We start from the raw sequence: 23,329 nt of genomic DNA, 5'->3' as shown, positions 1-23,329 counted from the left end.
CAGGTCTCCTGTGTCTTCTGCATGGCAGGTGGATTCTTTACTGCTGAGCCCCCGGAGAATCCCCTTTATGAGGAAAGAGGTGATTTAAATGCCCCTGCTCCCTCCCTGCGTGTCACATCCTTGTCCTGCTTGACCTGCTGCTCCAGAGGCCAGGGGAGGGAGATCGAGTCCCTTTAAGGAACGCTAGAGATGTGCTGCTTATTTTCACCAGTGTGGAGACGTGAGCTGTGTGAGTTGTGCCTTGACCATCTTCTCAAGGGGCTTTCATAGAACTTGAAGATTAATGCCTGAGAACCCGCAGGGCTGGGCCTATTAGCAGGTCTGCTACAAGAGCTGCTTGAGTTAATAGGAAATGAAACTCTCCTGTCTTCCAGTGGATACTTTCTGCAGGAGTGTGACTTGAAGGATGCCTAAAAATCCCTTCTAGCCTGTACCGTCTTCTGCATTGCCCCATGGTGAGAGTTGTAGTTCTCACAACTAATTATTTGTCAGAGGTCAGTCACTGTGTCTCTAGGAAGGACTAGGGACAATTCAGATAAATCCTCAAAGAGGGATTATCACTGTAGCCTTCTGAATGGTCCATCTGCTCTCATCCGGAACAGGGGCATTTAAGCCACCTCTTTTCTCATAAAGGGGCTTCCCCGGGGGCTCAGCAGTAAAGAATCCACCTGTGATGCAGAAGATGCAGGACACCCGGGTTCTGTCCTTAGTGTGGAAGATCCCCTGGAGAAGGGAATGGCAGCCCTCTCCAGCATTCTTGCCCAGAGAATTCCATGGCCAGAGGAGCCTGGATGATCATGTGACTCTTTTCCAAACCAGAATTACAGTCTGTGTGACATCAAGGCAAACATATTGGAGCTGACTTTAAGTCCTCTTTTCCTTTTGCACCCACATCCAATCTCTAAGCAAGTCTCATCAGCTCAATTTTCAAAACGTATCCAGAATTTGACCACTTCTCAGCATTGCCATGTCACCCTCCTTGTTGAGCCACCATCATCTCTTACCTGGCCAATTTAAGGGCAACAGACAAATCCTGTTAAAGTATAGTTTAGTTTGACATGGGAGCCAGTAATTAAGTGGAGAACCAACAGTCTTTTCAAAAGATGCTGAAACAAACGTGGTTTCTACATACAAAAGAATAAAGTTAGACACCCTTCTCTCACACGGTATACAAAAATTAATTAAAGATGTAAAAATAAGAGCTAAAATGATAAATCTCTGAGAAAGAGACAAAAGTATAAAAATTCACAATCTTGGATTAAGCAATGGGGTCATCTGAGATATGACCCCCCAAAGCACAAGAAAATGAAAGAAAAAATAGATAATTTGAATTTCATCAAAATTAAAAACTCTAATGTTTTATGGCAAATCATAAAAAAATGAAATGACAGCTTACAAAAATGATAGGAAGTATTTGCAAACCATATATTTGATGAGGGACCTTTATCTAGAATATGTAGTGAACTCTCACAACTCAGTAATAAAAAGACTTTCCCTATTAAAAAAAAAAAAACAATGGAGGATCTGAATATGCATTTTCCAAAGAGGATGTACAAATGACCTGTAAGAAGAAAAAGATGCTCAATATTATTGGCCATCTGTGAAATGCAAATGAAAACCACAATGAGATGCTACTTTATACCAGCTTAGGTGGCTGTGATCAAAAAGACAGGTACAATTACAAGTGTTGAGAATATGGAGAAGTTGGAACTCTCACACACTACTGGTAGAAAGTAAAAATATTTCAACCACTTTGGAAAACAGCTTTGCAGTTCCTCAAAAGGTTAAGCATATGACCCAGCAAGTGTACTTTTAGGCATTATATTTACCCAAGATAGCTGACAATGCATGTCTGTATAAAACTGGCAGAGGGCATGGCAACCCACTCCAGTATTCTTGCCTGGAGATACCATGGACAGAGGAGCCTGGCGGGCTCACGCCATAGCTTTTTGAAGAGTCAAACACAACTGAAGTGACTTAGCACACACGCACATCTGTATAAAAACTACAATACAAATGTTCTTAAAAGCATTATTTGTGACAGTTACCCAATGGAAGCAACCCAAATGTCCGTCAACTGATGACTGGATAAACCATGTGTGGTATATCCATTTAATGGAATGCTATTTCGCAGTGAAAAGAAATGAAGTACTGGTATATGCTACAACCAGAGCGACCCTTAAAAACATTATGCTAAGTGAAAGAAGCCAGTGACAAAAGAGCACGTGTTGCATGATGCCATTTATATGATGTGTCTGGAATAGGCAAGTCTACGGAGGAGTTGCCTAGGCTAGGAGCTTGAGGCTTGGGGAGTGCTGCTGAGGGGCATGGCGTTTCTTTTTGGAGAGATGCAAATGTTCTAGGGTTGATTGTGGTGATGGTTTCATAATTCCATGAATATACTAAAGACCAGTGAATTGTACACTTTACAAATGGAAGAACATATGGTTTGTCAGTTGTATCTCAATACAGTAAGTTCCCCGCATACAAGCGAGTTCCATTCCGAGAGCACATTTGTTAAATCCAGTTTGTTTGTAAGTCCAGCAGTGTTAGCCTAGGTACCCAACTAATGCACTCAACGTATCATTCTGTTCTATAATAGGTTTATAATACTTCCCATACAAATAATACATAAAAACAAACATAGAAATAAAGAAATGTGTTTAATCTGACAGTGCGGTGCCTTGAAAAGTACAGTTGTGCAGGACAGCAGCCGGCATCCAGGTGCTGGCCCTGAGGGAACAGGCAAGAGCTTCTGGGTGGAGGCGAGAGAGGCAGCGGGAGATGATACAGCTGAGAGTCGTCAGTGATAGACCCGGAGGGCGAGCGGCAGTCTCATCCCGCAGGACGTCGACGGAACACAGGTCTGCATCCTTGAAAGCTCGTGACTTGAATGAAGGTTTGTATGTCGGGGACTTCCTGTATAGATGTTTTGAAAATAGTAAGTGATGGTATTCCTTTGCTGAGAACCCTCCAGTAGCTTCCCTCCCCGTTCAGAGTAAAAGCAGAGTCTTTACAGCGGTCCTTGGTGCCTGCCCTAACTACACTTCGCCTCATGTACCCCAGTTGAGACGCATTGGCCTCCTTTCTGTTGCTCAGAAATATTAGACTTGATACTTAGGAGTCTGCTGTCCTTTGCCTGGAACGCTTTCCCCATGTCCCTCCACGGGACTTTCTCCCCTCTTCAGGCCTTTATGCAGCTAATCGCCTGTGTAACCATCTTATTTAAAATGCAGTCCCACAACCACAGCTCTTCTTTTATGTTCTTTTCCTTTATTTCTCTGAGAAACATCTAACGGAATATATATATATACATACCTACATCTATCTTTATTATCAGTTAATTCGCATATGTATTGTGTTAGCCTCTCATGAAGGTGAACGTCCTGATCTGATCCCACCCATCGATATACCCCTAGCACCTAGAAGAATGCTGACACATAGTTGGTGCTCAGTGGACACTTGTTGAATGAATGGATCAGTACAAGATTCTTAGTGAAAAATTGCCATCAATCTGATTAGATGGTTGGAACCTAGGAAACGGTAGCGGACAGAAGAAAGGAGAGAAAGGATAGGTTTTTAGAAACTGTGCCTTTGCAGATTGGCCAGATTTGGGAATACTGTCCATAAAGAGGCTACCCTATGAAGTCATGAATAGTTGAGGGTGAGGGTCTCGGCTGCTAGTTGAGAAGATTCAGCAAGGACATGGTATGGGATGACCTCCAGAGCACAAAAGGACTGGGTTAAAGAAAGTGCCTCTTCTGCAGCTTTAGTTAGGGTGGTGTTGGGCCTTCGTAAAAATGAGTTGCTGATTAGCAAAGGCTTCCCCAGTAGCTCAGCGGTGAAGAATCCACCTGCGATGTAGGAGACACAGGTGATGTGGGTTTGATTCCTGGGTCAGGAAGATCCCTTGTAGAAGGAAATGGCAACCCACTTCTCTATTCTTGCCTGAAAAATCCCCATAGACAGAGGAGCTTGGCGGGCTGCGGTCTGTGGGGTTGCAAAGAGTGAGACACGACTGAGCAACTGAACAACAAAAAGCTAGTATGAGTAAATGAGATGGTTTCAGAGTTTTTTAGGCAAAAATTGTTAATCTATGCTTAGGATGCTTGTTATGGTCAGGTAACAGGAAAAGGGACTGAGCAAATATAACCCAAGAGGAATCAGTTGCCATCTTGGTATGCCTATTAGACATTAACTGTCTTTATTATTTTTTTGAAACATCTCTAATGATATGCCATTAAAGGATTATTATTTGGAAGGCACTTCTTTTTGAAAAGCAGCAAATGAAAGCACTGTTTGTATTTAAATGTGGATGAGAGATGGACCATTTAAATAGAATGGGTTAATATTATCTTTACCAATTAACCTTTTTAATTGATAACTTAAGAACTAATTCCATTGTAATTCTATACATTGCACTAGAGAAAGGCAGTTAACTATAGAATGAATGTTTTTGGTGTAAGATCTTTTTGTTTTTTTCACTTAATGTCACAGAGCTTTTCCTTAAATTACTAGATCGTTTGACTGTAAAAACTACATTTTGTTATGTTGAAAAACTGATTAGAGATTATATTTAAAAAACTATGATTAGTTTATAAAATTCTTTTCCTCTAGGTTTTATCATATACTGTGTGCTCTTTGAGCCTGGATAAAAAGGGCTTTTGAAAGTTTTCATATCACAAAATAAAAAATATGGCATTTCCAATGCTTTATAATATTTGGACAATACCATCTTATGAATAATCATATTTTCCTACACATTTTAATTCAAAAATCCTGAAGATTTTCAAGGGAACGAATTACAGTTATGGATATAGGTTTAATTTAAAGTAAGAATTCTGCAGAAAATAAAAGAGGAAAATGGCCTAAAATCACAGCCCCTGTTCTCCTGTCAGAATTGGTTCAAGTGAGGTTGATCCCCTGTGTGGGATGTGGGGCTGCATAAGAATTAGATTCCATATTATTAGTTCTGTTTGCCATGTGAGGGCCCGTTGTGTGTTCAGTGAGATTGGCAAATTAGCTATACATGAATTTTAAATAATAAACGTCAAGGTATAGTCGCGATGTTCACAAATTACGCCTTGCTCAATAGCACTGGTATTTGTGAATACCAGGCCTTAAATCAGGTGGGCCTCTCTGGAAGGTCAGGCCTCGTCTCCTTCCTTGTTTGACTATGTTATTCTGCTGTGCACTGTTGATATATAAGTGCATTAACTAGGCGTTCTGGGCAACGTGTATAACTTGCAGAAGTTTGGGTGGTGTCCTTGGTCAGTGAGATCAGTGCTGGGGAAGAGCTCCCATCTATCCAGAAGAACTCAGTGAAGATCTGAACCACACGGAAGAAGCATGTCATGCTCGGGAACGGGGAGCGTGGGAGACAGTGGAGCCTGTCAGCCTGTTCACGTGTTCAGTTCACTGCCGCTGCTGAGACAGGCAGAGATTTCCCAGAGATCGTTTGCTGGAGGAAATCTGCATCAGGCACCAGACGCATGCCCAGGCTGTCTGGTAGTTACCAGAAGAACTTCAGGATATGTGTCGAAGTTGTTCAGTAGTTCTGTCGGACTCTTTTGCAACTCCATGAACTGTAGCCCTCCAGGCTCCTCTCTCTATGGAACTTCGCAGGCAAGAATACTGAAATGGGTTGCCATTTCCTCCTCCAGAGGATCTTCTCAAGCCAGGGAGCGAACCTGCATCTCCTGCATTAGCAGGTGGATTCTTTACCACTGAGCCAGCCCAGAAACCTCAAGATATGTAGACCCTCTGTTAATATTAATGACCAGTCAGGTCAGAATGGAGAAGGCAATGGCACCCTACTCCAGTACTCTTGCCTGGAAAATCCCATGGACGGAGGAGCCTGGTGGGCTGCAGTCCATGGGGTCGCTAAGAGTCGGACACGACTGAGCGAGTTCACTTTCACTTTCATGCGTTGGAGAAGGAAATGGCAACCCACTCCAGTGTTCTTGCCTGGAGAATCCCGGGGATAGGGAAGCCTGGTGGGCTGCCATCTATGGGGTCATACAGAGTCGGACACGACTGAAGCAACTTAGCAGCAGCAGTAGCAGGAATATTTCTAGAAATTGAAAAAAAAAAAAAGACATTTCCATCCAAATGAGTTGTTCAGTCAGTCTTACGTAATTTTGACTTTAGAAAAAAAAAATTCTTAGTGACAGCATCTCTAAGACATAACCCAAGGTAAGCAAAGCACAGTGCTTCATTTGTTGAACATTTTTGATGATTTTCTTGCCCTCACTTGAGAAAATAAAAAATATTTGCAGTAAGGCTCTTGTCAGGTTGTTTGGCCTCAATTACCAATTAAAAGATCAATAAAGGCACTGTAGCAGAAGTTTCTACACACGTATAAATGTGTACGATCGAATCAATAGATGCATTAAATGGTGTTCCCTGCAACCAAGCTGCCTGGGAGAGTGCAAAGTAGGCTTAAAAAAAAATCAATAAAAGGAGGAAAACGGAAGGAGTTAGTCCTGAAGATGGGTTTTGGTCGTCATTGTGTTTTGCTCACTTTTCCTTCTGCTGTTGCCCTTTTATGGGAAATCTGAGGAAGCGTGGCGTCTTCCCATCATTGTGCTGTGGTCAGTGCTGAATGGGAGGTCCGGGTTGTTTTAAGCCTTCACCTTGACCAGCCTTCTGGTCTGATGCGATCTGTGTGTGTTAACCATCCTTAGCTTTTGACTTATTTTTCTCTGTGGCCTTTCGTCTTTCACATTTGATTTTTTTTGCCCCACATTTGCCTTTTTCATTCGCCTTCCTAATTCTCCGAGTACTTTGTGTGGTTGAAGAAGAGTGGTAATAAATATCACCTGTTTCAATTTGGTAAATACTGTAATGTGGTTTATTGATTACATTATTATTATTATTTTTTAACATGTAGCAGAAAGGACTTTTTTTTAAATGTCTGTTCAGAAAAGCCAAGTTGTAATTGTGATCTTTAAAGCCCCAACTACTAGATTATTACCTTAAATGTCATGCTTTCTGATATGTTTAAACACTGAGAATTTTGATTAACACTTACTGTATAGGAATATCTTTTCCATTTTCCCAAATCCACTTTCCACTTAAAAATATTAAGAGTTTTTGCCTTTTTTTTTGTGGGCACAGAATTGGCTTTAACTGGGGCATCTAAAATGGTACCGATGAACCTATTTGCAGGCAGGAGTAGAGACACAGACGTCGAGGACTGACTTGTGGACCCAGCAGGGGAAGGAGAGGGTGGGGCAGACTGAGAGAGCAGTGCTGACATATATAGGCTACCATGTAGAGGACAGACAGCAGGTGGGAGGTTGCTATATAACAGGTACGCCAGCCTGGTGCTCTGTATTGACCTGGTGGGAGGGGACTCGAGAGAGGGGACACACACACACACACACACACACACACACACACACACACACGTGTATATGTAAACACACATACGTGTATATGTAAACACACACGTGTATAGGTAAATATATACACATGTATACGTAAATATACACACACGTGTATATGTAAAAACACACGCACCCATGTATATGTAAACACACACGTGTATATGTAAACACACGCGCATATGTAAATATATATACACACATGTATATATAAATATACACACAAACACATATATGTAAATATACACACACGTGTATATGTAAATATGTATACACACGTGTATATGTAAATACACACACACACACTTATGGCTGATTTGCATTGTTGTCTAGCAGAAACGGCACATCACTGTAAAGCAATTATCTTCCAACTTAAAAGAAACCAAAGCATATGTTTGAGGCTTTAAAAAACTCAAAAGGAGGGGGAAAAAAAGGCACATTATGGAGAGACATCATCACCCCCCTGCAAAAAAAAAGACATCATCACCCCACTCTTTGGAGATTGAGAAGCAGACAGACAGTAGTCTGGCACAAGGCCTGCCTAGGGTTGGCAGTGGAGTCCTCAGGATGTGTCTTGAGCGTGGTTTTTCTCGTCTGTAAAATTACAGGATGCGACCTCTAAAAGCATAACTGGCTCTCGTAGTGAGTTCTCTGCTTCTGTGTCTCCGGAGCTGTCCTCTGTCCTAATGAATACATCCCACATGCCTTTGTTCCACACAGAGCAAACTGGCATCCCCTTCATATCACACAGTATTACCGTCTCTCCAACACGAGTGCTCAGTGTTCCCGTTTGCTAGTGTTACACGCTGTGATCTCATTGAATAATCCAGGGCTGTCATCCTCTATGCGCTCATACCTGTGGCTGTTAAAACATCAGGTTGCTAGGGGCTCTTTAGAGCTGGGTGTTCTGAAGAAGCAAATGACAGGTGACAAGTTGATTGCCAGATCTGCTTCATCGCCTGGTCCAGGATGAGTCCCCTGGGGATAGGAAGGCAGGGTGACCTCAGCAGTTTCCAAAGATTCTTTCAGGCTTGAAGGTGGCAGCTTGCAGCAAGTTTCTCTCTTAGTTACAGACACGAATTTCTAGTGTCAGGGGGTTTTATCCACTGGTATAGGTTATGGAGCTCCCCTGGTGGCCCAGGTGGTAAAGAATCTGCCGGCAATCTGGGAGACCTGGGTTCGATCCCTGAGTTGGGAAGATCTCCTGGAGAAGGGATCAGCTGCCCACTCCAGGATCCTTGTCTGGAGAATTCCATGGACAGTGGAGCCTGGTGAGTCTCAAACAGTTGGTCGGACACGACTGAGCGACTAACACTTGCGTAGGTTATGGAGGGAGCTTCTATGGGCTCGACTTAGACCCCTATCAGGATTAATTTTCATGAAGTCCTGCTTGGGAGGTAAAAGAAAGATGTGCCTTGTGTTAGCTTCCAAGGGTTGCCATAAGAAAGTGCCACAAACAGTATCACTTAAATCAACACAAACTTGTTGGCTCCTAGTTCTGAAGTCCGGAAGTCTGAAATTAAAGTTTTGGCAGGGCCGTGCTCCCCCGACATCTCAGGTGCCAGGGCTGGGGGGTTGTGGCCCTTCCTTGTCCCTTCTTGGTTTCCGGCGGCTTGCTGGCAACAGCGGAAGGCAGACCTTGGCGCCCCTTAGCCTGGGTTGCGGCACTTCAGTCTCTGCCTTGGTCCTCAGGGGACACTTGTGTGTCAATATCTGTTCCCTTCTTCCTATAAAGGTATCTATCAGTCAGATCGGATTAGGACTCACCGTAATGGTCTCATCTTCACTTGATTACATCTATTTCCAAATAAGTTTGGATCCACAAATACTGGATTTGAGGCTTCAGTGTCCCATTTTGGGGGACACAGTTCCCCCCGACATAACCCTAAAGCTCTTTTTTTCCTTCCATGTCTAAGATGCAGGGAGCCTCTTGAGGGGTTGAACCTGCAGGTCAGCAATCTGAACGATGTGTTTAGAAAACAAGTCTCTGGTACAAAGAGAGATGAAAAAGCTTTTTAAAGGACAGTGCTTTTGGTATATTGAGAAACTGGGTCTTGGTACTTGGGAGCATTGAGACAAAGTCTAAGGATAAATTGCCACGTTGGATGTGGCTTACGTTAATGCCTTTTGATGCTTCTGACATGTTTGTAAAGCCCCGGATTCGTTTGTGCATAGAGGTTATTATCTTCCAGTTCTTTGTGTGGGAAATAACTGAGCCGATGCTGTTCTTCACATGGTTATGGGGCCTTTCACATAGCAATTACCACTTTGTCTTTTCTCTTGCTGTAGAAGGTATTTTATGTACCATTTATATAAAATACAGTGTTGTAATACACACACACGTGTGTGTGTGTCTGTTTGTTACTGTTCCCCAATAAGAATCATATAAGATTATTTGTTGCTTAATCGCTAAGTCATGTCTGACTCTTCGCAACCCCAGGGACTGCCTCACACTGGTTTCCCTGTCCTTCATTATCTCCCTGAGTTTGCTCAAACTCACGTCCATTTAATCAATAATGCTATTCAACCATCTCATCCTCTGTTGCCCGCTTCTCTTTGCTCTCAGTGTTTCCCAGCATCAGGGTCTTTTCCAGTGAATCGGCTTTTCACATCAGGTGGTCAAAGTATTGGAGCTTCAGCTTTGCCAGCAGTCCTCCCAGTGAATATTCAGGGTTGATTTCCTTTAGGATTGACTTTGGATACGTAAAATCCTTATATTTTTATTCCCCATCGCCCATGATACATACACTTTTTGTGAGAAATGGGGCCTGAACATCCAGGTGGGAAGGCATGTCCTGGATAGAGTTTTACCCTCCACACCAGGGATGGAGGGAAGGTTCCAGGAAAGGGACTGATAACACTGAGCTGCCTCTTAGGACGGGCCTGGTCTCTCAGACACGGGCTGTCTTTTACTTTGTGCGTGTGCCCCTGAGCGATTAGTTGTAATTTGTGTCTGTGGTGTGAGCCGTCACCGTGTACAGCCTGGCCTCTGTCGCACCCGGAGCAGTCTGATGGGCAGGTGGAGAGCTTGCTTTGTCTTGCTTCCCTGGGGGGGGGGACTGAAAGGCCAGAGAGAATGTGGTGAGTGAGCCCAAAGTGTTCATAGGTAGTGATGCCCAAATCGTGCTCCACTGTCTGAGCTTTTAGAATCTGCCAACTTAATGCTTGTGGGGATTCTCATTTAGGAAAATCTTGGAGCAAGGTTTAAGAGACATGTATCTTATTACTCTTTCACTTACTAGCACTTTGTCTTCTTTTCACTTTTTTTTTTAACTCCATTCATTAGTTCTTCAGTATGGAGCAGATAGTTCACTTAAAAGCATGTTTTTAAATAGTAGGAGGCTGACAGGGCCTGATTCTTGATTTGGCATGTGTATTTCAGTGACTTGGTAGAAGATATAGCTAATTTTTATGAGGACAGAAGTGTATTCTAGAAGCCTAAGTTGTTTATGTGTGCTTGCTAAGTTGCTTCAGTCATGTCTGGCTCTCTGCGACCCCTACAGCCCGCCAGGCTCCTCTGTCCATGGGATTCTCCAGGCAAGAATACTGGAGTGGGTCACCATGTCCACCTCCAGGGGATCTTCCTGACCCCGGGGTTCGAACCCAAGTCTCTTATGTCTCCTGCAGGTGGGTTCTTTACCACTAGCACCACTTGGGAAGCCCTGGATTGTTTATACATCAATTTCAAATGGTCTTTGGTTGAAAGGAATTGAGGGTGCATACATAAAAATAACTATGGTGTATCTCTTCATCCCATATTCCTGTCTTGCCCCTCTCTGCTTCTCTCTACCTGTTAGTAACCACTAGTTTGTTTTATAACCACTAGTTTGGTTTTTTGTTTGAGAAGGAAATGGCAACCCACTCCAGTGTTCTTGCCTGGAGAATCCCAGGGACGGGGGAGCCTCGTGGGCTGCCATCTATGGGGTCGCACAAACACGACTGAAGCGACTTAGCAGCAGCAGCAGCAGTTTGTTTTCTCTGTCTGTGAGTCTGTCTGTTCTATTCCATTACATACATTCGTTTTACTTTTTAGATTCCATATGTAAGTGATAATATGGAGTATTTGTTTTTCTCTGACTTACTTCCCTGGGTGTAATATCCTCTAGGTCCATCCATATTGTTGCAAATGACAAAATTTGATTTTTTATGTTAAGTAATATCCCATGTGCGTATATCCCACATCTTCTTTATCCATTCATCTGTCGGTAGACTCTCAGGTTACATCCATCTCTTGTCTGTTGTAAGCAGTGCGACTGTGAACATTGAGGTACATGTGTGGAATAGATAAGCAACAAGGATCCTTGCATAGAAGGATCCTTGCATAGAACAAGGAAATATAGACTTTACTTTTAATAACTTTAAATGGAGTATAATTAATCTATAAAAATATTGAATCATATGTCATATACCTATAGCTAATATACTATAAATCAACTATACTTCAATTTAAAAAAAAGAGGATAAATGCGGTGTGTGATAAATCTAGGTTCAGTGTATTTTCTGTCATCAGATACTTTTAAGGAGTACATGTGTACTTAGTCATTCAGTTGTGTCTGACTCTCTGTGATTCTATGGACTGTAGCCTGCCAGGTTCCTCTATCCATGGAATTTTCCAGGTAAAAATACTGGAGTGGGTTTCCATTTCCTCCTCCAGGAGATCTTCCAGATTCAGGGATCAAACCTTTGATCTCCTGAATTGGCAGGTGGATTCTTTACCACTGCCCGACCTGGGATGCCTAGTCATAAAGGGAAGGCAAAAGAGAGAAGAGTCAGCCATAAAACAGGGATGAGTCCCTGGAATTCATCTGATCCATCTGGTGTCTCTTGGCACGTCTGCCATTGGCTTCGTGAGGCTGAATCAACCACACGTATGCTGTTGTTAAGGGTTGGCTGAGTAGGGGCAGGAGGAGGGGGTATCAGATAGGGCTTGGTGATGTCTTTTCAGTTATACTCACATTACAGATGCCTCCTATAAGGTTGGAAGTGATTTTTGATTCTCTTAATATTGATTTTATTTTTCTTTCCCTTTTCCTCCTTTGCTTGGGATAAAATGTTAATTAACTTTAACCTGTGAAACTTGTGTGGCTCATATTGTGTTTTTAATTTACATTTCAAGCCCATGGGTCAAGCTCTGTTCTTTCCTCTGCAGAGTCAAGGACCCCAATGGCAGAAGTGTTTATTTTTATTATGTATTATAATAATCATGATGTTCTGCTAAAATACTATGCTGATTGCCTTCACTCAGAAGTGATAGCTTTAGTCCTTTTTTAACTGAAAAGTATTTTATTTTGCTTTAAGCTGGTTAGACGGTGATTTCATCAGGAAGAGTAAGCTAGATACTAAATTGAAAGGTAGTTGGAATGCATTTTTGAATTATGTTGGTTATTCTGAGCCAAAAGCAGTTACACCTTCAATGTAAAGTATGTTTTAATCATTTTAAATCTCCTCTCACTCCAGAATGGCTAAATGGGTTTTTTTTTCCCCCTCAAATTATTCCCAAAGAAAGAAAAAAAAAAAATAGGACTGGGACCAAGCTTAAATAAGTTTGGCTGAGGAAGGGAGTTATGATTGAGTGAAAACAGGTGGCTCTAATATTCTGCCTAGAAATATCCTCAACACAAACTTTGAAAAAATTGTAAACTCTGTCATTTCTTATGGAAGGCTACATCCATGAAAAGTGACAGAGAACTGGGGCACACGTCAGAATAATTCAGTCCAAAAAGCTCTTTATGAAGCATCTCAACAGATAAAACTTCATTAGTTAAGACTAGCTTGGAAAGGCCAGCCAGATTAGTGACGTTTATATTGGAGTACTCTCTTGTGTATGGCAAATTGATATGACTTACCATGGCTCTTACCTAGAGCTTGGCCATGGTTCTTAGAGGTGGGCGGGAACTCAGGGACAAGGTCGGGTGAGTGGGTCTGTGCTTGTCATAGCTGCTTATGGTGTGGGCATGTCGTTGGTCGCCTCTTACGTAATCGGCACGGTGCTCGGAACTTGGTTGTTGCTGTTGTTCATTTGCTAAGTCATGTCCAACTCTCTGTGACGTCACGGACTGCAGCACACCAGGCTCCCCTTCCTTCGCTGTCTCCTGGAGTTTGCTCAGATTCATATCCATTGAGTCAGTGGTGCTATCTAACCATCTCATCTTCAGCTGCCCGCTTCTGCTTTCGCCTTCAATCTTTCCCAGCATCAGGGTTTTTTCCAGTGAGTCGGCTCTTCATATCAAGTGGCCAAAGTATTGGAGCTTCAGCTTCATGATCAGTCCTCACACTGAGTATTAGGGTTTTTTTCCTTTAGGATTGACTGGTTTGATCTCCTCACTGTCCAAGGGACTCTCAAGAGTCTTCTCTAACACCACAGTTCAAAAGCATCAATTCTTTGACACTCAGCCTTCTTTATGGTCCAATTCTCACATCTGTACATGACTATTGGAAAAACTATAGCTTTAACTATACAGACCTTTATCACAAAGTAATGTCTCTGCTTTTTAATATGCTGTCTAGGTTGGTCATAGTTTTCCTTTCAAGAAGCAAGTGCCTTTTAATTTCATGGCTGCAGTCATCATTCCCAGTGATGTTGGAGCCCAGGAAAATAAAATCTGTCATTGTGTCCACTTTTTCCCCATCTATTTGCCATGAAGTGATGGGACCCGATGCCATGATCTTAGTTTTTTGAATGTTGAGTTTTAAGCCAGCTTTTTCACTCTCTTCTTTCACCCTCATTAAGAGGCTCTTTACTTCCTCTTCACTTTCTGCCATTAAAGTGGCATCATCCACATATCTGAGGTTGTTGATATTTCTCCCTGAAATCTTGATTCCAGCTTGTAATTTATCCAGCTCAGCTTTTTGCATGATGTACTCTGCATAAGTTAAATAAGCAGGGTGACAGTATACAGAGGTAATACATTGCTTCTGCCCTCAAGGACGAGACACACCCTCAAGGAAGAGTAAGGGGACTTCCCTGGTGGTCCTGTGGTTAAGACTTCGCCTTCCAGTGCTTGGGGTGCAGGTTTGATTCCTGGTCAGTGAGCTAAGGTCCTATATAACTCTTAGCCAGCAAACCAAAACACAAAACAGGAGCAATATAGTAACTAGGGCTTCCCTGGTGGCTCAGTGGTAAAGAATCCATCTGCCAGTGCAGGAGACCCAGGTTTGATCTCTGGGTCAGGAAGATCCCCTGGAGGAGGAAATGGCAACCCACTATAGTATTCTTTTTTTTTGTTGTTCCTATTTCACATATGGCAATATACATGTTTCAATGCTATTCTTTCAAATCATCCCACCCTTGCCTTTTCCCACAGAGTCCAAAAGTCTGTTCTTTACATCTGTGTCTCTTTTGCTGTCTTGCGTATAGGGTCATCATCACCATCTTTCTAAATTCCATATATATGTGTTAATATACTGTAATATATATACTGTTAATATACTGGCGTTTCTCTTTCTGACTTACTTCACTCTGTATAATAGGCTCCAGTTTCATTCAACTCATTAAAACTGATTCAAATGTATTCTTTTTAATAGTTGAGTAATACTCCATTGTGTATATGTACCACAGCTTTCTTATCCATTCATCTGCTGATGGACATCTAGGTTGCTTCCATGTCCTGGCTATTATAAACAGTGCTGCAATGAACATTGGGGTACACGTGTCTCTTTCAGTTCTGGTTTCCTCGATGTGTATGCCCAGCAGTGGGATTGCTGGGTCATATGGCAGTTCTATTTCCAGTTTTTTCAAGGAATCTCCACACTGTTCTCTACAGTGGCTGTACTAGTTTGCATTCCCACCAATAGTGTAAGAGGGTTTCCTTTGCTCCACACCCTCTCCAGCATGTATTGTTTGTAGACTTTTGGATCGAAGCCATTCTGACCAGCGTGAGATGGTACCTCAGTGTGGTTTTGATTTGTATTTCTCTGATAATGAGTGATGTTGAGTGATTTTCATGTGTTTGTTAGCCATCTGTATGTCTTTTTTGGAGAAATGTCTGTTTACTTCTTTGGCCCATTTTTTGATTGGGTTGTTTATTTTTTTGGTATTGAGCTGCATGATCTGCTAGTGTATTTTTGAGATTAATTCTTTGTCAGTTGCTTTGTTTGCTATTATTTTCTCCCATTCTGAAGGCTGTCTTTTCACCTTGCTTATAGTTTCCTTCATTGAGCAAAAGCTTTTAAGTTTAATTAGATCCCATTTGTTTATTTTTGCTTTTATTTCCATTACTCTGGGAGGTGGGTCATAGAGGATCCTGCTGTGATTTATGTCAGAGGGTGTTCTGCCTATGTTTTCCTCTAGGAGTTTTATAGTTTCTGGTCTTACATTTAGATCTTTAATCCATTTTGAGTTTATTTTTGTGTATGGTGTTAGAAAGTGTTCTAGTTTCATTCTTTTACAGGCGTTTGACCAGTTTTCCCAGCACCATTTGTTAAAGAGATTGTCTTTTCTCCATTGTATATTTTTGCCTTCTTTATCAAAGATAAGGTGTCCATAGGTATGTGGATTTATCTCTGGGCTTTCTGTTTTGTTCCATTCATCTATATTTCTGCCTCTGTGCCAGTACCATACTGTCTTGATGACTGTAGCTTTGTAGTGTAGTCTGAAGTCAGGCACATTGATTCCTCTAGTTCCATTCTTCTTTCTCAAGATTGCTTTGGCTATTCGAGGATTTTTTGTATTTCCATACAAATTGCAAAATTGTTTGTTCTAGTTCTGTGAAAAATACCGTTGGTAGCTTGATAGGGATTGCATTGAATCTATAGATTGCTTTGGGTAGTATACTAATCTTCCCACTCTAGTATTCTTGCCTGGCAAATCCCATGGACAGAGGAGCCTGGCAGGCTGCAGTCCATGGGGTCACAAAGAATCAGTCAGACATGACTGAGCAACTAACATTTTTACTTTCACGTCTAAAAAAGTTATTTATTTTAATTATAAGATAATTACTTTTTCCCACAGTAACCAATTCAGTGAAGACTTTAGAAATGGTCCAGATTTAAAAACACTTAAAAATAAATATATCAGCTATACTTCAGTTTAAAATAAATATATAAGTAAGAGTGAGGCAGCCTATGAAGGTAGCAGGTTACAGAGTATCACAGAAGTACTGGGAATGGATTGCCAGACTCGCTGGGGCCAGGGAAGGCTTCCTGGAGGAGAGGGTGCCTGAGCTGAATGCTTCAGGGTGAAGCTGAGGATGAGGGAACAGCATGGACAGAAGTACCAAGGTCAGAAATAACTCAGGCACAGCAGGAAGTCAGGAGCAGTTTCCAGACCACGTGAAGTACGGGCCCCTGATGGTGAGGCTGGGCGTTGGGCAGAGGCTACATGGGAGCCTGAGTTAGGGAGTTGGGGCTTTGGCCTCTAGATGATACGGTGCTGATGAAGGGTTTTGATTACAGATGTGATGGAGACAGGGCTTCCCAGGGGGCGCTAGTGGTGAAGAACCTGCCTGCCCATGCAGGAGGCGTAAGAGACTCAGGTTCAGTCCCTGGGTCAGGAGGATCCCCTGGAGAGTGAGCTGGCAACCCACTCCAGAAGTCTCGCCTGGAGAATCCCATGGACAGAGGAGCCTGGCGGGCTACAGTCCATGGGGTTGCGAAGAGTCAGACACGACTGAAGTGACTGAGCACACACACTCGATGGAGTCGGTTTTGTGTTTCACCAGGTTCTCTGGGGATGGGTTTGAGGGTGGAACATGGCCAGAGGCATGCACACTATTTAAAGGGAGATTTTTGGGGGTTATCCAGGCTAAAAGGGAGAATTGGAATCTTGTTGGTAAAAGCAGCCCAGCTTGGAGTTTAACTGGATGGAAGGTTCTGAGGGCAACGGTGGAAACTAGAATGAGTCTGAGATTTCTTCTTTGGGCAGCTAGAGGAGTGCTGGCATCTACAGAGGAAACTGGGAGCAGAAGTGGAGGATCAGGTTTATGGAGAAGGAAGAGGCAAGGCCCGATTTGATGTTCCATGGGACAGGAACAGTTTCTCTGCTGCACGGCCAGCCCTGGAGAGTCCACTCTTCTCTCCTTTTGTCTCCCTGTTTTTTTTTTTTTTCCTTTCTTTTCTTCTCTTTGCTTCAGAAGTGTTTAAGGTGGCTAACTCTAGTTATCAATTTTGGATCCATTAGCATACAGCTCTTCCCTGATGGATCAGCAGGTAAAGAATCCGCCTGCAATGCAGGAGACACAAGAGACACGGGTTCAATCCCTGGGTCAGGAAGATCCCCTGAAAAAGGAAAATGGTAACCCACACCAGTATTCTTGCTTGGAAAATCCTATGGACAGAGGAAATTGGTGGGCTACAGTCCAAAGGGTTGCAAAGAATTGGGCATGACTGAGTGAGTAAACACATGGCATACGGATGGTAGGTAAAATTGTGAGAGTGGAAAAGATTCCCTACTCCCGTGGATAGAGGGGACTGCAAATTCAGGGAAGGGGAGGGACTTCCCTGGTGGTCTAGTGGCTAAGACCCTGTACTCCCAGTGCAGGAGGCCCAGGTTCAGTCCCTTTTGGGGGAACTGGACCCCACATCCTACTACTAAAGAGAAAAATAAAAAAGGATCCCCCATGCCACAACTAAGAATGAATAAAGCTGAGAGAGGGACTCAGGTTTGCGTTGGAAGGTAACTGGGTGCCCAGCTTACCTGACCAAAGAAAGGGCAGAAACTTGCTCTCCACCCTCCTCTCCCAGGCACTCAGGTTCTTGGTATCCACACACCTCCAGCTGCTGTTTACGAACTTAGGCAAACCATTTTGTAAATATGTATGATTGGGTTGCAAATATGTAGTCCATTTTCTACCTTCTACTTATGTTTTATAGAACATTGATTAGTGACATGTAACCCCAAGAAGAGGCTTCCCAGGTGGCACTAGTCATAAAGAACCCACTTGCCAATGCAGGTGTTGTAAAAGATGCAGGTTCGATCCCTGGGTTGGGAAGATCCCCTGGAGGAGAGCATGGAAACCCACCCCAGTATTCTTGCCTAGAGAATCTCATGGACAGAGGAGCCTGGCGGGCTACAGTTCATAAGGTTACAAAGAGTCAGACACGACTAGGCAACTTAGCACACATGCAGCCCCGAGGAGTTTTAGTGGCCAGGTAAGTCTTGGGAAATATGGCTCACTGTATCTCTCACTTAGCAATTCCCACTGCGTCTCACATTCTGCAGCAAGTTCTGCTGTGAGCAAATGTGTTGAAGTTTTTCTTTTTTTCCCCCTTAACCCAGTACTCATGTTCTCAAACGAATGTATTAAATTCTTATTTTACTCAGCCTCTGTTACCATCCCAGAGAGCCCTTGATCTCAGTGCACTTTATGGGAAAAAATGATGCATTTGCCCAAGCTCTCCAGATGTCCACTGAAGGGACAGAGTGTTAAATGCTGGAGAGATGAGCCACTACACTAGACCCAGATGGATGTCGCCACCTCATGAAGTCTTGCGATCTAAGATGGCCTGGCAAATAGCTACAGGAAGAAATAAGCAAAATGCTTTTGACCCCCTCAAAGTCTTTAACTTGACAAATGATACTATTTTGTTCAGACTGTATTTTGTCATTGCTGTTGTTCAGTCGCTGAGTCGTGTCCGACTCTTTGCAACCCCGTGAACTGCAGCACGCCAGGCCTCCCTGTCCTTTGCTATCTCCTGGAGTTTGCCCAAGTTCATATCCATTGAGTCGGTGATGCCATCCAACCATCTCATCCTCTGTCGCCCCCTTCTCCTCTTGCCCTCAGTCTTTGCCAGCATCAGGGTCTTTCCCAGTGAGTCAGCCATTCGCATCCGGTGGCCAAAATATTGGAGCTTCAGCTTCAGTGTTAGTCCTTCCAATGAGTATTCAGGGTTAATGTCCCTTAGGATTGTATTTAATTCCACATGAAGCAATAGCATTGAACTGAAACTTACGAATTTGAGGTTTTCCCTTTTTTCTTTTATTCTGAGGACTACCCGAGGAAAAGAATGTGCTCTTGACTCGTGAAATCCAGTCTGGTTTGATTCATAGGTCTCTTGCCCCATCCCCACCTCATTTTTGTCTCTTCATACCTCTTCAAGGAAGAAGAAAAAAAAGATCAAAAGAAAAAAGTAAAGGGAAATAAAAGGAGGGGAAATTGGTTTTATGAAAGCCCAAGGGGTACTAAATTCGCACAGCTGGTTGCAGGGCCTTGACTATTTTAGACTATTGTACATTTCCTGTGATAGAAAGGAGGCTAAGCGGGGGCTTTTGTTTTAAATCTAGAATGATTTCTTGCTGTGGATTGGTGATACTAGTGTCTATACCAGATGTGCAAAAATGCCTAATTTGTACCTACAGCTTACCTGAAAATTTGATTTCTTTAAAATGAAAGAATCAGTAATCAAATGCCTAAAATAAGGGTAATGATTTTAGCATTAAACAAACCTTCAAAGTTGATACTGTTTTTCAGATGGCTCCCTACATTCGACTAAAGGGTGGGGTGGGGAGGAGGGGGAGGGAGGCTGTTGAATCCTGCCTTTCCCTTGGCTGTGCCGCACAGCGTTTAATTCAGATCAGCGCTTCTGCACACTTCTGCCTGATCTCTTCTCCCTCCCCTCTTCCTCCGCAGCAGCCACACGTGGACTCCACCACCATCTTTCACCGTCCCTGTGGTGAGCCCCCTGACTTCAGGGAACCCCGTGCCTAACACAAACTTTCTAGAACCACTGTTTAATGACAGTCTACTTAGGTTGCCTGCCAGCCAAGGATAGAAAAGGACGTAGATTGAAGTAATTTTAATCTACGTCTACATTGTCTACCAAGAGTGAGGGAAGCAAAATTCTGGGGCTTCCGTGGTGGCTCAGATGGTATAGAATCCACCTGCAATGCTCGAGACCTGGGTTCGATCCCTGGGTAAGGAAGATCCCCTCGAGAAGGAAATAGCAGCCCACTCCAGTATTCTTGCCTGGAGATTTCCATGGACGGGGGAGACTGGTGGGCCACAGTCCATGGGGTCGCAAAGCTAGCCATGAACACACTTGCAAAGCAGGACCTGTACTGGTTGTGTGTGTGCAGGGGGATGATTGCTGGATCTGAAGGTGGGTGTTACTCCTTTACTTCCATCCAGTTGAACATGTGTAGTGAGAAATTAGCCACAGAATGATCATAAAAAGCCACGTAACTTGAGTTTGTTAAAGTAGCTGGTGAGAACATACTGTGGAGCCCAGGGAGCCCAGTGTGATGCTCTGTGATGACCTGGAGGGAGGGGATATATGTGTCATTATGGCTGATTCGCTTTGTTGTATGGCAGAAACCAGCACAACATTGTCAAGATTAACGACAGCAACAACAGAAAGTGCTCTGGGGGACTTCAGCCTGTACTCTGGAGTCTGAGATGGCAAGAAGGACCCCAGGAAAGAGATGGGGTGTCAGTATCAGTAGTCGTGTATGGCTGTAGGAATTGGACCATAAAGAAGGCTGAGAGCCAAAGAGTAGATGCTTTAGAACTGTGGTGCTGGAGAAGACTCTGGAGGGTCCCTTGGACAGCGAGGAGGTCAAACTGGTCAATGCTAAAGGAAGTCAAGCGTGAGTATTCATTGGAAGGACTGATGCTGAAGCTGAAGCACCAATCCTTTGGCCACCTGATGTGAAGAGCCAGCTCACTAGAAGAGACTCTGATGCTGGGCAAGATTGAGGGCAGTAGGAGAAAGGGGCGACAGAGGATGAGATGGTTGGATGGCATTGCCAACTCAATGGACGCTGCTGCTGCTGCTGCTAAGTCGCTTCAGTCGTGTCTGACTCTTCGCGACCCCATGGATGGCAGCCTACCAGGCTCCTCCATCTGTGGGATTTTCCAGGCAAGAGTACTGGAGGGGGTTGCCATTGCCTTCTCTGCAGTGCACATGAGTTTGAGCAAACTCCGGGAGATAGTGAAGGACAGGGAATCCTGGTGTGCTGCAGTTCGTGGGGTTGCAAAGAGTCAGATACGACTTAGTGACTCAACAGCAACAACAACCAACATTTGCACAGAGGAAAGAAAGGACTGAGACAATATTCAGGATGTTCTTGGTGTAAGACTTTGCCCTTGAGGCCAAAGTTCCAATGCTTTTGCCTAAAAGAAGCAATATGTTTTCTTTAGTCTCTTTGGAGCTGAATTCTGACCAGAGGAGAATTTCTACTTCCTCCATTAAGGCTGGTCTTCGCCTTGTCCTTGATTGTTTAAAGCATAAGAATATTTTTTGGGGGCGGATTCTAGTGTTCCCTAGTAGTTCATTTTTTAATCTCATGCGGATGATGGGATGGTCACTGGATGAGTAAAGTTGGAACCGTGAGTTGCATAATGAAAGGTAGAGTTAAAAGCTTGAGATCTTCTCTGTCCTTCCGTGTGTGCCTTTCTGTGGTTTTACATTTTTTTTTCAGTTGCATGACCATTTTTTTCCGTTCCCTTGTTGTGTAAATACGTGGCTTGCTTTGAAAACTAATATGTCATCATGCCCTCTTTGGATCATGTCTGGTTACCAAAAAAGTTAGGAGCATCAAAACTATCTTTAAGTGGCTCATAGGTGGCCCGGAGCAGAAGGTGGCTGTAAAAATATGCAGCAACAGTGACCAGCAGTTACTGCTCCTGCAGGCATTTCTTACTGGTGGAAAGTAAACCTGACCTTGGAGACAAAGAGTCTGGCCTGGTCTCAGGGAGAGAAGCGTGACTTTGACTGCCGATGTGTTAGCTCTTCTGATTGGGACACGTCAGAGCAAGAGAAGAGCATCTCTAGTTGGTGAGCCTCCATATACTTCACTTATTATTACTATTATCATTTATATGTTTTATTTATTTTTTTAATTTTATTTTTAAACTTTACATAATTGTATTAGTTTTGCCAAATATCAAAATGAATCCGCCATAGGTATACATGTGTTCCCCATCCTGAACCCTCCTCCCTCCTCCCTCCCCATACCATCCCTCTGGGTCGTCCTAGTGCACTAGCCCCAAGCATCCAGTATCGTGCATCGAACCTGGACTGGCAACTCGTTTCTTACATGATATTTTACATGTTCATCACGGGGCTTTCCTGATGGCTCAGTGGCAAAGGATCCACCTGCAGTGCAGGAGACGAGAGAGACCCAGATTTGAGCCCTGGGTCAGGAAGATCCCCTGAAGGAGGAAATGGCAACCCTCTCCAGTATTCTTGCCTGGAAACCCCCATGGACAGAGGAGCCTGGTGGGCTACAGTCCAAAGGGTTCCAAAGAGTTGGACAGGACTTAGGGACTGAGCACAGCACTGCATATACAGTGTTTTAGTTTGATGCCTGTATGTAGTGCCAGGCGATCACCGTCATCAGTCTAGTTGCCATTCATCACAACACAGCTTTCCTCCTATCCCAGTTTTTACCCACAGCCAGCCCCTTCCCCTCTGGTAACCAGTAACCTGATCTCTGTACCTGTACATGATCTCTGTACCTGATCTCTTCTTTTCTTTTGTTTGTTAATGTGTTTTTTTGTTGTTGTTGTTGTTAGATTTCACATATGAATGAAATCACATGGTATTTGTCTTTCTCTGTGTGACTTATTTCATATAGCATACCTTTGTCCAGGTTATCGCAAATGGCAGGGTTTCGTTCTTTTTACGGCTAAGTAATATTCCATTGTGTCCATGTCTGTCTCACATTTTCTTTATCCATTTGTCTGTTGATGGGCACTCAGGTTATTTCCATATATCGGTTACTGTAAATAATGCTGCAGTGAGCATAGGGGTGCAGATATCTTTTTGAGTTAACGTTTACATATTCTTTGGGTAGATACATTGGCCATGTGGTAGTTCTAGTCTTAATGTTTTTGATGACCCTCCATACTGTTTTCCAGTGGGTGTATCAATATACAGTCACACCAGTGGTGTATGATGGGTCCTTTTTCTCCACATTATTTTGTTCTTGTCTTCTTGATAATAACCATTTTAGCAGGTGTGATCTCATTGTAGTTTTGATTTGCATTTTCCTTATAATTAGT

General features: G+C 43.3%; 1 protein-coding gene across 1 annotated transcript in view; it reads left to right on the top strand.

Moving 5' to 3' along the window:
- LOC139186283 (transcription initiation factor TFIID subunit 4-like) overlaps positions 1-22,115 on the top strand; it is a 70,877-nt gene extending 48,762 nt beyond the window's left edge. Inside the window, exon 3 of the mRNA XM_070800564.1 lies at positions 21,956-22,115. Within this exon, the coding sequence (XP_070656665.1) occupies positions 21,956-22,031 (76 nt within the window). The 3' untranslated portion in view covers positions 22,032-22,115. The remainder of the gene's footprint in view (positions 1-21,955) is intronic.
- Positions 22,116-23,329: the final 1,214 nt, after the last annotated feature.

This window comes from Bos indicus, chromosome 12, assembly GCF_029378745.1.
Source record: "Bos indicus isolate NIAB-ARS_2022 breed Sahiwal x Tharparkar chromosome 12, NIAB-ARS_B.indTharparkar_mat_pri_1.0, whole genome shotgun sequence".
Lineage (NCBI taxonomy): Eukaryota > Metazoa > Chordata > Mammalia > Artiodactyla > Bovidae > Bos > Bos indicus.
The sequence above is the reverse complement of the archived record's forward strand: the minus strand, read 5'-3'. Positions and strand labels throughout refer to the sequence as shown.